This window comes from Chlamydotis macqueenii, chromosome 15 (genome assembly GCF_036417535.1).
Source record: "Chlamydotis macqueenii isolate bChlMac1 chromosome 15, bChlMac1.mat, whole genome shotgun sequence".
Taxonomy (NCBI): domain Eukaryota; kingdom Metazoa; phylum Chordata; class Aves; order Otidiformes; family Otididae; genus Chlamydotis; species Chlamydotis macqueenii.
In genome coordinates, this window is record NC_141570.1 from 9,229,114 (window position 1) to 9,245,520 (window position 16,407).

Here is a 16,407-nt window from a genome sequence, read left to right on the forward strand (position 1 = left end):
GATGGGTGGTGTTTTACTGGTTTTAATGTGAAACCTCCAGTACTGCTTGTGATTGGTTGAATTTAGGTTCTGAAATCTCATGTGCAGAAGTTTAGTATACTAAAGTTACTGTATTTTAAAAGAAATGAAATAACTTTATGTCCACTGAGAAGAGTTGGTTTCATAATTTTCACCTTTTTCCTTAAAAGTTTGTTCTGGGCTGTAAGTTTCCTGATATGAGAGTGGTTTAAACTTAATGCAGATTTTTTTTACTCACATCTTATCTGCAAACATTTACTCTAAAGGATAACACCTCTTAATTTACATTTCAGGTTTTTTTCCTCAGTAAAGCCTGTTCTCTTGTTTTGCAATTTTTGTTTTGCAAAAACTTAATATGTGATTCCTATATTGATTATCAGTTACATGCTAGTAACACCTCCATCTAATAAGTAGTTGCTCCAGAAGGCCTATAGCGTATTATGTAAATGTGTGGATTAGTAATGACTTTCATGAAGGGAAAACACTGTGTTGCCTAGCTGTGGTATGTATCTATACCTCGTGGTATTTTATTTTTCACTTCTGGAAAGTAATTTTTCCTTATATAGGCATCCCAACTGAAAAGAGACTTGAGAATGTCCTGAGAAAAGGCACTGGCAGACTAGCATGCATTTCCTTTACATGTTGCTGTAATAATTAGTCAATTCTAATCCCAACATGAATTTAAGATCACTTCTTAACAAGCAGGTTACATGTGCAACTTTTTTTTTTATGCAGGAAAATACATTTGGGATTGTCATTTAAATATGTTGCATTTATAAGTGAATGTGAATCCCACTTCTGTTATACCCTTACATAAAAAAATATTTTTCTCTTTGTAGAACTGACAGTGCATCAGCTGACCAGGACAATTTAAAATACTCTTCATCCAGAGATCGGGGCAGTTCTGCCTCCTATGGATTACAACCCTCAAATTCAGCTGTGGTGTCTCGACAAAGACACGATGATATCAGAGTCCACACTGACATACAGAATGAAGAAAAAGGTATACAGATTGCTGTTTCACGTGTGAATTGTGAGGGGACATTCAGAGAAGGGCAGTAAACTCAAAATGGTGGAGGTTTTTTTTTTTTTTCCTTCAAAAAAAGGCTGTGAGCTGATACAGCTCACTGCCACGGTATCACTGTGTTGAGACATTTATCAGGGATCAAAGAAATGTTGTGGTTGATATGAATAGTGAGAAAAATATGCAGTTGCACTAGGAGAAGAATGTAAGACAAGACTTAATGCAGTAACAGAATAAGCACGTTTCCCTAAAAAATATACTCTTGATGTGTCTGGTCTGCAAGTTGTAATTTCTTCCTGAATACTGTCTAGTGCTCCTAGTATTGAAAACGGACTGCCTGATTAAATGGGCTGCGAAGCTGTTGGTATTTACTACAGCAAATTGGAATAATTGTTTGGGAATCAAATTTGTATTTTGTCATTAATGGTTCATGTGATTTTTTTTTTTTCTGGGTTTTTCTGGAGAATGGAAATACTTTCTCTAGAAAATAGCTAGAAATTCAGAATCATGTCTTTCTTGTCTTTATGAAAAAGAAATGTCTTGTTGTTTTTTGTTGTTATTCACCAAATACAGATATCAGATTTTTTTTTTTTACTTGCAGAGTCACTTTTTAGACTACATAAATCTCCTTCAGGCAGACTAGACTCAAAAAAAAATCTCACAGGAATATTAGTGTGGGAGTTTTTGTTCAGGAACCGAGAAAGCATTTACAGTCCCCCTACTTCTCTGCCCTGTAACTATCTATAAAGAATTGGTACATCTTAGGGGAACTTACAGCTGAGTGTGCTGATGCAAATTTACTTTTTTATAAGTAGTAGGTACTGTTAGTAGGAGGCAGGAGCTTGAAATAGGTGTTTGTTTATCTGCCTACCTTGAGAACCTTAGGATTTGGTTAACTTTAACAGAGAAACTGCTTAGAAAGTGAATATATTTGTCAGTGTGTTTGCTAACAGGGAGAATTTTACTGTTTCACACACCCTGACATAGTAGGTTATTCTTACACTTTGAAGTGTGCTAGTATTTAAAGAACATACTGGCAGTGTAGTGAAATAGTAAGTTTGGGACAAACTCAGTAAGGTCGTTTGTGAAGTTGCTGGGAAAGTGCCATTTGAAAAGAAGAATGCACCTATTTCTCCCTCAAGTACTGTATCTTACAGGGCATGTCTCTGCTAGCTCAGCGTTTTAACTATGCTGTTTTGTTCAGGTGTGACTTGAAAAGAGATGATTAGGATATTCTGTACTTTAAAACCAAATTCCAAGTACCTGTAATTCATTTTTACTTTTTGAGAAGTTTATAAGCTTGCAGATGCAATTTCTTTGTTTACTAAGATTTTTCAGTTAGTCTATTGGCATCTGCCAGCATGGGATTTTCATTTTAGGAACTTCTAGCTTTTCTATCCTGGATAACCATATGTCGTAAGTACCTAGAATCCTTGAGAAGAGATTCTACCCCCCAGTTCCTGGTGTTGATAATAAAAACGACTTCCAACTTGATAATTTCTGGACATTGTTCAGGTTTGAAAACCTCCAAGGATGGGAGGTTCTGCAGCCTCCTTTAGCAGCCTGTTTAGTCCTTTACCACTCTCCTAGTAAATAATTGGTTTTGTTTTCTCATATCCAGTTCAAATTTCCCTTGCTGCAACTTATGAATGTTGTATGAAATAACTGTAAGAATTCCAGTAGTATGTCTGATCTGAATGCATGATTATCTGACATCTTCAGTTACACTGATTTCTTTGTTCCTTTGAATTTTAGTGATACATTTCTATTTTGCCATAAATATAATTATTGCTGTTAGAAGTAATTTCCTTCATAAGACAGTGTTGATTTGTTATGACAAAATAATGTTAAGGTGGCATACATGCTAGTTCATGTTTAAAAACTGAGTTTAATGTTGTAAAACCAAATATGCCCAAATTATCTTTACTGTAGTTGTAATTAACTAATTACAACTGAGACTGCAGAAGATTTTCTGCAGTGGTAGGGTAGTTCTGTGTGTACAGAAATACAATTTTACCCTCATTCACAGCTTCTTTTGATAACAAGTTTTACCTTCAGGATGACATTCTTTACATCTTCCAGATTCACCTTGACGTTTGAATTTATTTTTTTATCCATCTTGTAGTCTTGATAGCCTGTTTTTATGGAGAGCCACTTCTCCTTTTCCCCAGACTTTTTGTACACTGATGCAGCTGAAATTGGGGAAATATATTTTTCTGAAGGAAATCTTGCATATCTCTTGTTGTTCTGAGTTTAATTTTATTAGTGATTCTTCCATGTCTTAGGCTTTAGAAAGCTGCCTGCATAGCTGCCTTGAAGGTGAGCTCTGATATGCTGAGTGAAGTATTAGGCAGGCTCAGGGGACAGTTGCACTTCTCCACAGTACTGCAGAGGAAGAATCTGCCCCTCAAAGTGGTGTGGCAGATTGGAAAAATCTTTGGTTTTAACATTTGTGTGTGTAAATTCTTGTGGATCTAGGAGTAAAAATAATTGAAGTACTCAAAATGTCACTTCTATTTCCATTTTATATTGTTAGCAAAGATGTACGATGTGTATCTCAAGTGAGAGAATGTAGGATTGGGTTTAACTTAAAATGTCAGTATTAGTGTGTGAAAATATTAAACTGTGGTATGTTTAGGGAGAGTTGTTCAATCTGTACATATAAATAATCTGTGGCTTTCTAAAAGCTTTCTCCTTTTTAGGGGGGCATTTTATTAAGCCTGTGTGGTTGATTTATAACAAAAACAGAGTGGAAATTTGATGTATATAATCAAGGACCATCTGAATGAATGTATCTATCCATGTGTACTAGCAGTTTCACATGAAGAGCCTTGTGAAATACAGGATCCAAAGTAATAAGAAAATCCCTAATGCAACAAAATTGATGTTAAACTTAATTGCAATAGAGATTTTTTTTTTCATACGCTTTAAAAAAAGACTAATTCGATTCTGATTATGTGACCTGGAAACTTACAGGGCATAGCAAAACACTTTTGCTTATGAAGGTGAAAAAGGAAGCTAAAGGAGGGGTAGAGGATAGGGCTTCTAATTTGCATATGAATTTAATAACTTATAACATACTACCCTACTAAATATATGGTCTGACAGCCTGTTTTAATCTCATGTTGGTTTTCCCACAGGTGGCTACAGTGTCAATGGCGGATCTGGGGAAAGTACTTATGGTCGGAAGTCGTTGGGGCAAGAGCTGAGAGTTAACAATGTGACCAATCCTGATTTTACCAGTGTTCCGCATGGGAATCGTGCTTTAGCCACAAAAGACATGAGGAAATCACAGGGTAAGGATACCGCATTATCAGGAAAGATGCTCTGTTGGCAACCTCTCTTGTGTTCAGAATATTAAAAGAAGTTCACTACAATTAAGCAGTCTATATGGATTTTTTTTTTTTGTGATACATGATTACGTGATGTTGATGGAAACTGTCATCTAGTATTTTCTGTTCCCTGCTTTGAGACTTGAGGTTACACAGATCTCTCAACTATGTGGCTTACGCTATTGATCCTTCAATTTCCTTTCAGTAGCTTTTGAACCTTCAGGTTAGCCAGATTTGACAAAGAGATCAACGCTGCCAAGAAGGACAACTTGCTCTTTGATTTTTTGAAAATTAATGCCTGAGTAAAAGGTTGTTAATTAACGAGTCCCTAGTGCAGGAAAACCTGCAACGGTGAGCTCAACTGTTATCTGTTCTCACTGGCCTGCAGGTCAACTAATTGTCACATTGTACCAGCTGATGAGTCAGCAGATGTGTACTCCTGAACCAGCCACAACTTGTGCTCCCTCTTGCTCAGCTGAAGATTAGAGGCCAGGAGGAACTGGAGACATCATAAGAATGTGGGATACAGCGAGAGGAAATCTGGAGTTGCAAGAGGGTGCAGGAATGCTGGGAATGTGTTTTTGAGGAAGAAGACTTCCGTTTTCCCGCTATTTGTGTTTAAATGATAGGGGGTTTTTTTTGGTTTTTTTGGTTTTTTTTTTAAAAAAAAAGTTATTCCAAGACTTTTTGAATGAAAATAGAAACTTTCTTATGACTAAGCACTGTCACTTATTGCATCACTTAGTATAAGTGGTAGTTGAGCCAATGACAAAACTGACTACTTTATGCCAGGCATATTATAAACAGTCCAGGACTCAGTGTTTTCCGTCAGGGACGTAACATTTCAGAGGAGACAAAAGGTGAAAAAGGAGTGTTCAGTGTGCTTTCTGGGTGGAAGAACTGAGGTGGAAGTGGGTATGTGACTGTTGCAAAAGCTTGATTTGTGTGCTTCTGTACATATTCTGTCCTCTAGATACTGGATTTCAAGAGCTTCTCCTTTTTAACTGGGCTGTCTTTGTGATTGTTGTAAGTTTCAGCAAGCAGTTTTGATTTTTCGTATCTTCAAAATGCAGTGGGATTATGTTGCACCAGGATCTTATTTAACTAGTTAAGCAATTTTTAAAATAGTTGTCCTCTGTGAGTGAGTTGGCATGTGGCTGAGACCTTGCTGATTTTTCACAATGGAAGTCATATAGGTGTCCATTAACTAGTGCTTTGGTTAGTATAGCTTCAGTCATAGTCTTGGATAGCTTATTCTTTTTTAAAAAAAATATTTTAAGGTTATAATTATGGTCAACAGACAGCTAACACTTACTATCTTAGGCAGTAATGCCAATGTTAATCAAATATTAACTGAATAAAAACAAAACTGCTTTTAGTAGAGAGTTTTGAACAGTACTTCTTGTTCTTGCAGCAGTTAAGTATGTGTCTCATACTAGTAACCTTGGTGGTGGTAGTTATGTGGTTCTGGTTTTAAGATTTTCTTTTTATGTCTGGAACAGTACAACAATATTTCAAAATAAATACAGTTTTTCCATATTACAAACAAAAAGATAAACGCAGGAAAGACAACACTAAAAAGTTGCAGGTTGTGAATTTAATTAATTCAAGACTTATACTTACTGTTGACTTCATCTAACACTGAAGAGTCAACCAACATTTTTAAGAACAAGAGAGGGGACCTTTTTTAGGGAGCTTGCAAAAATTTAGAGTATCTTTGTTAAAAGTTAATTAGTAAAATAATTTGGAGTGTTTTCCAAACCACTGCATCCTGATTTGCCCTTCAAGAGCAGTATCTAGTGACCTAACCTGGCTGTGCTGGTGTAGCTTCCCATGTGCTCGCTGAGTGGCAGAGCCCAGTGCACACTGAAAGTGACAGAAGTGATGCGTACTGCGCCTTCCTGGTCCAGGCTACTGTTGGTAGAGTGTAGCTGTAAGATTATTGTAGAATAGACTTTTCTCTTTCTCATGAAGCACATCTGTTGTCTTGGAAAGGACTGTGTCATGGGATGACCAATGCATTGAATTATTCAAGGACAGATTAAAATTGCTGTTTTGAGAGACTTCATACGTAGACAGTCTAATAGTGAAAGAAGCGTATGTAGATTCAGTTCAGCTTGTTTTCAAGATGCATTCGGTAATGTAGAACACAGAACTTTCCTAGCAGAAGAGTTTTCGTGTGGAATTATTCATGAATAGTAGTTGCACTTTTTTTGTGTACCGTAGTCTGTGTTAGTTTCCATTGTACCAAACTTTAAGAGAACTTTCATTCTTGTTTGCAGATCTTCCAAACTATTCCACTTGAACTTTCCAAAAAAACCAAACAGCTTTTCCCCTAGTCTAGTGACCTTCTACTACTGCCCAGGCTTTAAAGAAAACAGTAGACGTGGTACACCCCTGAGCAGGCTGCGTTCTTTCTGGCAGCTCTTTTCTTTTTTTCTCCAGGGCTGATAAAATTTTTTGGGTGGGTAACTGCACTAGGTCCATCTTTCTGAAGTTTGGCTGTGTATTGACTATTGGTAGGCAGGCCTTGGATTACAGCTACTTAGCTCAACTCTGGGCAGACATATGAGGAGATCTTCAGATGGTAGCTGGGACTAGTTATTAGTCTGGCACCATGGCTCAGGAAGACCTCAGATACTGATTCAGAAGGCATCTTTGCTGATCATGATTCATTGTATGTTTCTCACCAGACATGTGACTTTGCTACTGAAGACTCTGGTTTCCAGATAAAGCAAGGGAAAAGAATTTTAATTCTTCCTAAATGAATATATGTGCCTTAGTCTTCTGTTAAATCAATAACATCTTAAAAGAAGTGCTCTTCATGCCTGTAAGATAACATCTCAAGATGTCTTTTGTAGTTGTACTAGCTAGGAACAAAATGTAGATTTGATCCTTCAGACTCTTATTGCTATTTTACTGTTTGCTAAGCCTGCCTAATCCTTCAGAATGTCAGGTGTCTTCACAATTAATTGCTTAAACTGATGCCTGACAAGAAACAGATTATCAAAGTCTATTTTATTCATACTCTATTCTAAAATTTAAAAAATAAAGACATGAAAATAAGGTTGAGAATATTCTTCATAACTATAATACAGAAGATATGCTCTCCTGTGGATGGTGTTATGACCTATAAGAGTTACTGGCCTGTCAGTGGGTTCTTAGGATTCTGTAATACACAAGGAGTTTTATTTCTCAGATTTCCTTATTACAAGTTACTACAAATTACCACTAGTAAAGCAAGTTTATACTTGTGATTAATTACTTATATGCACACACACACACACATATATATATATTATATTATATTATTACTCAAAGTGTTCCTGGTACAGCAGTTGCCAAACTTCTCCCAGGAGTGGGGCCAATTGATGACAAAGTCTCACTTCAAAGATGATCTGTATCACGGAGCCTGGGGTCAGTCAGATATCACCAGCGAGAGTCTGGTCTGCCCAGGAGATCTCGTGTAGCAGGGTCTCTCTGCAGGGGGAGCTCTCAGAGAGAAGTTCCGTTTTGGGTAGAAAACGGAATGTCTCTTTGTTAGAGATGTAAGGGGGTGTAGGACATAACCATCTGAAGCCGCCAGTAGCTTTTACTGACTACTGTTTTTCACCTGGACAGACAATAAATTATGCTGTTTTCTCAGAGCAGCGTTTACTTTCCCAGTCTGTTTTTTTCCAGCTGCAACAGCCAATATCTGTTGCCGATTCCCAGGATGTTTTCCACTATTAGAGTCTATTTTTCACCTTTTCAGACAATAAGTTTGTTCTTGCAGTTTCTTGGGTTTGCGCTTGTCAAGGGCATCTCGGGATGTCTTAAGTTCTTAGGGACCTAGCTGCCCTTCAGGGATGTTCCAGGTTCCCGGGCCAGGTTCTTAGGCTAGCAGTTCCCAGGCTGGCAGACATCATCTTCTATCAGTACTTTTTCCTTGTAATATTCCTATCATAACTAGGTTGCCTTTATGGCTGCTCCCATCAGATGGCTGATGTGTTAACATACCAGGGAAAAAACCTGTCCACTAGGCTGTCCACTGGAAGAAGTTAATATTTAACTTTAAACGAAATCAGAATTTTATTTTTTTAAACTTTTTTCTCAAATTACTGTTGTGACTTACTGAGTCCACAAGCACACATTTCGGACAATACAGATATTATTGATCAAATGCACTACAGAAAAGAAATAATTGCCTTTTCTTTTTTCAGAGCGATCGTTGTCTTATTCTGACGAGTCTCGACTGTCAAATCTTCTTCGGAGGATTACTCGGGAAGATGACAGAGACCGAAGACTGGCTACTGTAAAGCAACTGAAAGAATTCATTCAGCAACCAGAAAACAAACTGGTTAGGAATTTTTACTTTTCCATAGAACTGGAGTATGTCTTGCTTTATAGAACTGTTTTTTCAAAAATCCGAGTCATGGGATCTGCCTGTGAGGAATATCTTGTATACAAGGAATTTCCTTCCATGACAAATGAAAGTGTATTCCTGGATTCCTTGTCCTTTTTCCAGCATTCAGGAAATTTTTTATTGCTTGGTTACTTAAGATATATTGCCTAAAGCAAACTATTGAATGCATGAGCTGTAGGAATAAATATGGCATGCTTGTGGGTTTTTTTTGGCTGATCTTAGTAATACCCTCTAGATCCTTCAGCAAAGAAATAGAGAAAAAAGGAAGTAAAACGCGTTGTTGTCTTGTTCAAGAACCATTTCTGTATTTTAAATTCATAATATGCAGATATTTGTGCAGTCTTGTGAATAACTCATCTTAGAGTTATTCAGCTTTCTAGCTAAACACCTTTGTATGTGAATTTACTTTTATGAGAAGAGAACAAAGTCAGTCTTTGTTTTCATTACTTCTTTGGGTTTTTTAATGGGTTGTTGAACTTTCCAATATCCTGAAGTGTTTTTTAAGGATTTGGGGATCAGGTGGAAGTATCCCACTGTGGGTATACATTTTTAATATTACTTATTTTGAAGAGAAGTATTAAAAGTATTTTGTCTAACACATCTTCCCCACTGTTTTGGAGAGCTTAGGGGTTCTCCAAGTATTGAAAAAGCAGGAAGTGATGATTTAATACCCTACAACTCATTTACAGGCAGTGCTGTGATATTTCAGTTGTGGGTTATGTGTCTATCCGTATTTATAAGAAGTTGGTTCGTTCTCTCATTTTATATTACTTAACCAGTGGTAACTGTGCTCTTTTCTGAAAGAATGAGAAATGAATATGTGACACTTAAACACTGAGACTTTTCTGTGCACCTAGGTAGAAGCAGACCATATGGAAGCGTAGCTAATACTTCAACTTTCCTCTGAAACAAAATCCTTGTTCGTACAAAGGTTTGGGGATAAATGCCCAATTATTCCATGGTTGGTTTTTTTAATTACTTCCATGATTCTCAATGCATTTTTCCCCTATTTTTTTTATTTTGTAAGTACATTTTATTTAGGTTTGTGATATCCCAGAACATATTGGAATTGCCATTCTTCTATCTAACTCAGTGGTGACAAACTTTGTCCTTGTTAGTGGTCAGAATGTTAAAAGCTTGTCACTGAGAAACTTCTTTTTAAACTTCTCCCAGCTCACTAATGAAAACAAGATCAGAGGTCAAGTGATATCCACGATGTCAAGCCTAAAACTTCTTAATGGACAGTGTTTAACCTAGCGTAGCTCCTGCAGTTCTTGACACTATTAGGTATAGTTTAATGGAGTTCTTTTCATTCTCAGGGTTGAAATTTAAAGTGTGTTCAACAAAGTAAAGTAGTAAGGGTCACTAGGGAGTGGCATTGTCATGTAATAGCGTTGTGCTCCAGCTTCTAAATTGTATAGATGCCTTCTGTCTCTTTAGTAGCCTCTTTTGCAGATACCAGTCACACTTTTAAAATACCCTTGTGAGTTCTGAGGAGCCAAGCATGTGAACCTCTCTCCCTGCTCCCCCTCTGCAAAAGAGTGTTGTTGCACAAAACTTAACAACAAAATCTAGATAACATCCACTATGTTAAAGTTCAATATATTTCTGAAGAAAGGAGAACAAACCTTTCTATTAAGTCATCATAACTCACTAATATCTTATACAGTTGCAGCTAATGTGTTATTTTGCAAGTCAGCTCACTAATGTGGTTTTTTTGTGCATATTAGGAAAACAAGTATTTCTGGTTACGTTTACTGAGATGCACTGGTTCATCAATAAGGTTTAATCTCCCAAAATAATACTCTGTCTCAAAGCCAGAATTGCCTAAGGGGAAACTTTTTAATACTTCAGATTGTGTTATCTGATAAATTAAGTATTCTGCTGATACAATTGATTATTGGTATAGGAGACTAGGTCTTCAGTAGACCCTACTGTTGAGCTGTATGGTGAGTCTTATATTTGTGATGTAATGTTATCAGCAAGAGCTAAATTTAGAACAAACCTTGATAGCAGACTGCCGGTGTATTTTTGTGGCTACTGTAAATAAATATGAAATATAACATGTAGGATAATATTGCAATATTGCTTAATATAGTTCATGCTAGTCTGCAGTAGCCATGGGAAACATAATAGCATTCTATTAGCAAGTAGAATTGGCAGCGGTGTTTTTAGTGTGGGTGTAAACAGGACCTAGTTTGCAGAAGTTATTGCACCAATATTATGCTTATGCCTTTTATGTATCTTGTATTATAGGTACTAGTTAAACAACTGGATAATATCCTGACTGCCATTCATGATGTACTCAATGAAAGGTAAGCTGGAAAACTGAGGAGTTTGTAGGCTTTCAAGAGGAAAAAGAATGACAGGGTTTGGATTTCAGTATAGAAGTGGAATGGAGAGGGGAAAGGTTGAAAGACATTCATTCACTAATTTTGCATGGATGTGACATTGCAGTAACCGGACAGAACTGGGGGAGAGTTAAGACTCTTAGTCATATCAACAATACTGTTCCACTGTCTAGAGTACACTTCACACGGAGAGAATTTGAATGCACAAGTATGGCTTTTGTGTTGTAGGTAGTATGAAGTCTGTCTCAGCTATGTTTAATCACCTGAGCGTAGTAGTACGCTGCTGTGGTTGTCCAGCTTGCAGATTGAACTTGTTTCTTACAACCCAATCTAATTAACGTCCAGCTAAGAGCATATGTAGGGAGAACTCAGGTGTGTGTGGGCTTTTTGGTGTTTAGTTCGGTGTTGCTACGCATAGTCAGCTGTATGTTAAGAATTTTCTTGGATAATGTGTGGCAAGTAGAATGGCCTGTTTATTGCGTACTTTTATTCAAGTTGATTTATTCCACAGAAATAATATTTCATAGAATTTCAGATTATTATTTTAGCTTAATCACTGCTGCCATTAAGTAGGAGAGAAGCAGCTTCATTCATGCATATATTTTTCTGCTTTAGAAAAATGTTTTAATTAGTTCATTATTTCTCCTGTTCTGCTCTCATGTCTGGAGATTCCACGTATCTTTTTTTTTCCTTTTCTTTTCTCCCCAAAAATACAGTAGTAAATTGCTTCAAGAACTAAGACAGGAAGGAGCTTGCTGTCTTGGCCTTCTTTGTGCTTCTCTGAGCTATGAGGCTGAGAAGATCTTTAAATGGATTTTTAGCAAATTCAGCTCATCCACAAAAGATGAAGTTAAACTTCTTTATTTGTGTGCAACCTACAAAGCACTAGAGACTGTAGGAGAAAAGAAAGCCTTTTCATCTTTAATGCAGGTAAGACTACCAGTTAAAACAGGATTATGGATTTTTCCAGTGCAATGCTTGAATCAACTTTTTAAATTGGGGTGACCAATAGGTAAAACTATATTGACATAATAAGTAAATATAATTACAACTGGGAGGGAATTTTCTGACTGAATGGGATTCTTTGATTCTGATTACATTAGAAAGGAATGTCGAGTCTTTGTAGGATGATACATATTTTGATGCGACTTTTTAGTATATATTGCAGATCCAAGAGGAAGAATCTTGTTAAGACCAAAAAGAGAACTCAAGTGGAATGGTACACAAAACCCAGCCTGTTGATTGCTTTGTGCTACCTCCTGTTTACAGTTTCTACCTTGTAATTAGATCTGAGAGGGAGTAGGATGTATGCAGACAAATCTGGTCCCTGGTTCAAGTTTTAGGGTCTGTTATTGTGGGTGTAGAACAACTATATCCAGACCTGTGCTACAATTCGATACTTACTCTACAGAGCCAAAAAACCTCAGCAGGAGAAACAGCAACTTAGAACAACTAATTGTTCTGTGGGTAAAGAATTAAAGAAAACAGTGTTCTCAAGCCTTGAACCTGGGTCTGCCATATTTTGAGCCCACTTGAAATGACTGTTTTCCTGCAGTATATGTGATGCTTTTTACATTTTTCCTTCCTGCAGAAAGTATTGAGATGTTTCTGTTGTTTGAGTCAAAGTAGTTTGCTAAAAAGTGTTCAACACTGAACAAATCTGTGTGTGTCTGATATCGTAACTTTTTCACATGTTGTTTTAATGAAGTGAAATGTCTAGTGGCTTTGCTTTACTTTTTAGCTTGTGATGACCAACCTGCAGTCCATTCTAGAAAATGTGGATACACCAGAGTTACTGTGCAAATGTGTCAAGTGCATCCTTTTGGTGTCCCAATGCTACCCACACATATTCAGCACCAATTTTAGGGTGAGCTTACTTTGTCCTTTGTATTTTCTTTTTCGCATAGAAATGGTGCAGCAAACTGGGTAATCAACCTTTGTTCAAAATTGCTTTCCAGGACACAGTGGACATACTAGTTGGGTGGCATATAGATCACACTCAGAAACCTTCGTTGACACAACAGGTGTCTGGTAAGTTTGGTCACATAGTCACTAATGCAATCCGCTCTGGCTTGCAGGTGATGTGGGTTTACTTACACAAGTCTGGTGCTACTGACATGGAAGTTGACATAAAGCCAAAATGAGTGGCTACATAACAAGAGACTTTGTTCCTTTTTTTTTTTTTGTAAATTTCCGTTTACCATTTTATGCTATATCTGCAAAAATTGGATGCTTTATTCAAGCTACATTTAAACATCAATTATTTTGTGTAAGTATATTCTCCATGAAAGACTGTTTTCTCTTACGTACTTCTAGAAAATCTTTGTGGTAAAGATACTGTACTAGCATTGAAGAAATTAGGAAACTTCTTTCTATAGCTGAAGCAGTTGTCTTGGAGTTATTCACAGCAAGTCTGTGAATAGGTTTCCTCTGTCACAGTCCTGGTTTCTGTCCTTAATGTTTAACTGCTGTGGGGCAGGACTGAACCTTAAAATCAATCCGTCAAAGGGACAAAGAGGGAAATACGATTTATATTTTTGCAACAACTTATGTTAAAATTTTCATGCAGGTGACTTTCTCGTACTTTAGCAACTTTTACCTCCGCAGTATACAACTAAAATTCAGTCTTTGTATGTTACCTTGTTCCCCTGTTTTAATTGCGCTGGTATTTTTATACAGGATGGCTGCAGAGCTTGGAGCCCTTTTGGGTGGCTGATCTTACTTTTTCTACCACGCTCTTGGGTCAGTTTTTAGAAGATATGGAAGCTTATGCTGAGGTAAACAAGACTTTTTGATATCTACTAGAGTTAACTGTTGTGGATTTCTTAATAAATCCACAGATGCATTACATTTGTAGAAAATAAAATTACATGGCTTTCCTGGGGAAAAGAGGATCAAATTACTGAGTAAACTTAAGGCATGAATCTACATGAATCCTCATGAATTACTTAAATAATATCATAGTCAGGGTTTCAGCCATTGTTGATTAAGAACATCATGTTATAATAAAAATAAAAACAATTAACCAAATGGGAATGCCCTAATTTTTAAAAAGCTGCAATGAAGACATTTCACAATCTTTCCTTGGTATTTTCTCTAATTGTCCAACTTCAGAGTTTTTCAGAAGTAGTGACCGTTGAGGGGAGAGGGATTCTTAACGCGTCTGTAGATTCATGGTAAATCAGTCTTTTTTTAAGTGAAGTAACAGATTATATTGGGCAGGAAATAGTGCATCAGGAACTGCTAGAAGACTGAACTATATTAATTTAACATACTTTGTAACCTTTGCTTAGTTAACAGGGTGTAAAGTTTATCTGACACTGTCATTAAAGGAAGAGTATTGGTTTGATGGGGGGAGTGTTGTTCTTGAGGTATATGTGCTCATATGTATATATGCTTATAACTAGATTATGCTATGTTACATATGTTAACATGCAGATCCTTTAGGTGAAATTGTACTTCCAGCGTAATGTGTTTCACTTGAAGCAGAAAATTAATTTGATTTTATTAGCATACTTATACATATATCAAGGCTTCTGATGGTACAGCCTTAAGAGTCAGGATTCACAGACCTCTTTAGCAGTGTCAAGCCCACAGAAACCTGCGCTGCTGTGACTGTAGATACACAGTTGAAAGGGATTAGTTGGTGTAGTAAGTCACTGCTTATTAACTTGTCTACCCAATTGGACAGCATGTGTATTCTTAGTCATGGAAGAGTTTTAAGATAACATGTATTAACTTAAATCACGGAGGACTTGGTTCCAGCTAGTGTTTTTTTTATCTCACCATGGAGTAGACCAAGGCTGTATCTATACTAATGAGATCAGCACTTCGGGGAATGTTCCCAGGCACTGATGCCAGCTGGCGTGAAGGAGCCTGCTAGTAAAGGCACGGTCTCCAGATCAAGGTAGCTGCATGTAAACAGTGTGATGGGAATGGCCACTCAAACATTCTCACTGCAATTCGTGGATGGGAATTGTTCGGGAGACAATGTGTGCAGACACCTGTTGTAATAGTGCAGCAATATGGATCATCATGTTCCAGGGGCCAGGAACATCATAAGCCTCTGTTTTAATTTAGAAGTTACAGCTGGAGTACTGTATTTCAGTGGCTAAACTAATGAGCGGCATCTCATTGCTGCTCTGCGACTTGATCATGGTCATTGTGTGCCTGTATCCCATCTTTGTTTGTACGTGAAGTTAGAGATATTGGATACATGTATCTATGATTGGATAGTATCTATAGTATGCCTGGAAAATAGATGAAGTATTTTCAATCTCATATTTTGATCTTTTATACATGTATTGTAACTGTTAGTGATGTGTACTGATACATAAAACTTCTGTACTGTAGGACCTCAGCCATGTGGCTTCTGGGGAGTTAGTAGATGAAGATATTCCTCCTCCTTCAGTATCACTACCTAAACTGGCTGCGCTTCTTCGGGTTTTCAGTACTGTGGTGAGGAGTATTGGGGAACGCTTCAGCCCAATTAGAGGACCACCAATTACGGAAGCATATGTAACTGATGTAAGAATTCTAGTTTTTCTTTTTTGTTTGTTGCTGACATGATTTATCACCATATAATGACACTATTCATTGAATTTATTCAGGTTTTGTGAATTTTACATGAATGTGTACATGCTCAGCTTTGAACAAATGTGTTTTCTTGAAGAAACATGCTACAATAATTTTATTAAATATTAAGGTTTAGATTGTGATAGTGGCACATGGGAGTCATGTATGTAGTAGAAACTTTAGGCATTTTAACTTTGTGCAGCTAAGTTTATACTTGTGTTATCTGTGTTACCCATGTTACTATTTACTTAGATTGCTATGATGCTTTAAAAACTTAATTCAAATTATGAGTTTAATTTTATAAAATGCCATTTTTAATCCATGCTGAAATTGTATCTGTCAAATCTGATAAAGTCCTCTTGTTCTAATGTGTAGTATAGAATGGTGTAAACTCAGAGTGAATACAGTGTAATATGCTAAGTAGCTGCTATACTACTTCTATAACAAGAACTGTAGAGGGTGTGAATGATTTAAGAATTAAAAAAAAGATAAAAATACGTTCATTCATGAGCTGCACAAGTGGAATTTATGTCCTTGCAGAGCTGTGTGAGGGACAAAACTTGTTGGATAAATAACTTTATGAATTTCCCAATTAAAGCCAAGGCAGTTATATAACTTGTATCTTAATCTGCAAAGGATTCTTGTGGCAAAAGCTCAAGAAGAGAAAACTAGTCTGTCTTTTACGAGAGGAGTTCTGTTGAT

The 16,407-nt window shown here is 36.8% G+C and overlaps 1 protein-coding gene across 3 annotated transcripts in view; it reads left to right on the forward strand.

The window, feature by feature from the left end:
- The window catches only part of SMG1 (SMG1 nonsense mediated mRNA decay associated PI3K related kinase), a 65,310-nt gene that overhangs the window by 7,030 nt on the left and 41,873 nt on the right, over positions 1–16,407 (forward strand). For 2 of the 3 annotated variants that reach the window (XM_086760275.1, XM_086760276.1), the window contains exons 2-10: positions 858–1,021; positions 4,183–4,338; positions 8,577–8,713; positions 11,036–11,094; positions 11,847–12,060; positions 12,872–12,997; positions 13,089–13,161; positions 13,810–13,907; positions 15,484–15,657. In XM_086760275.1, the coding sequence (XP_086616401.1) occupies positions 858–1,021; positions 4,183–4,338; positions 8,577–8,713; positions 11,036–11,094; positions 11,847–12,060; positions 12,872–12,997; positions 13,089–13,161; positions 13,810–13,907; positions 15,484–15,657 (1,201 nt within the window). The remainder of the gene's footprint in view (positions 1–857; positions 1,022–4,182; positions 4,339–8,576; positions 8,714–11,035; positions 11,095–11,846; positions 12,061–12,871; positions 12,998–13,088; positions 13,162–13,809; positions 13,908–15,483; positions 15,658–16,407) is intronic. The other variant, XM_086760277.1, reaches the window with a different exon arrangement.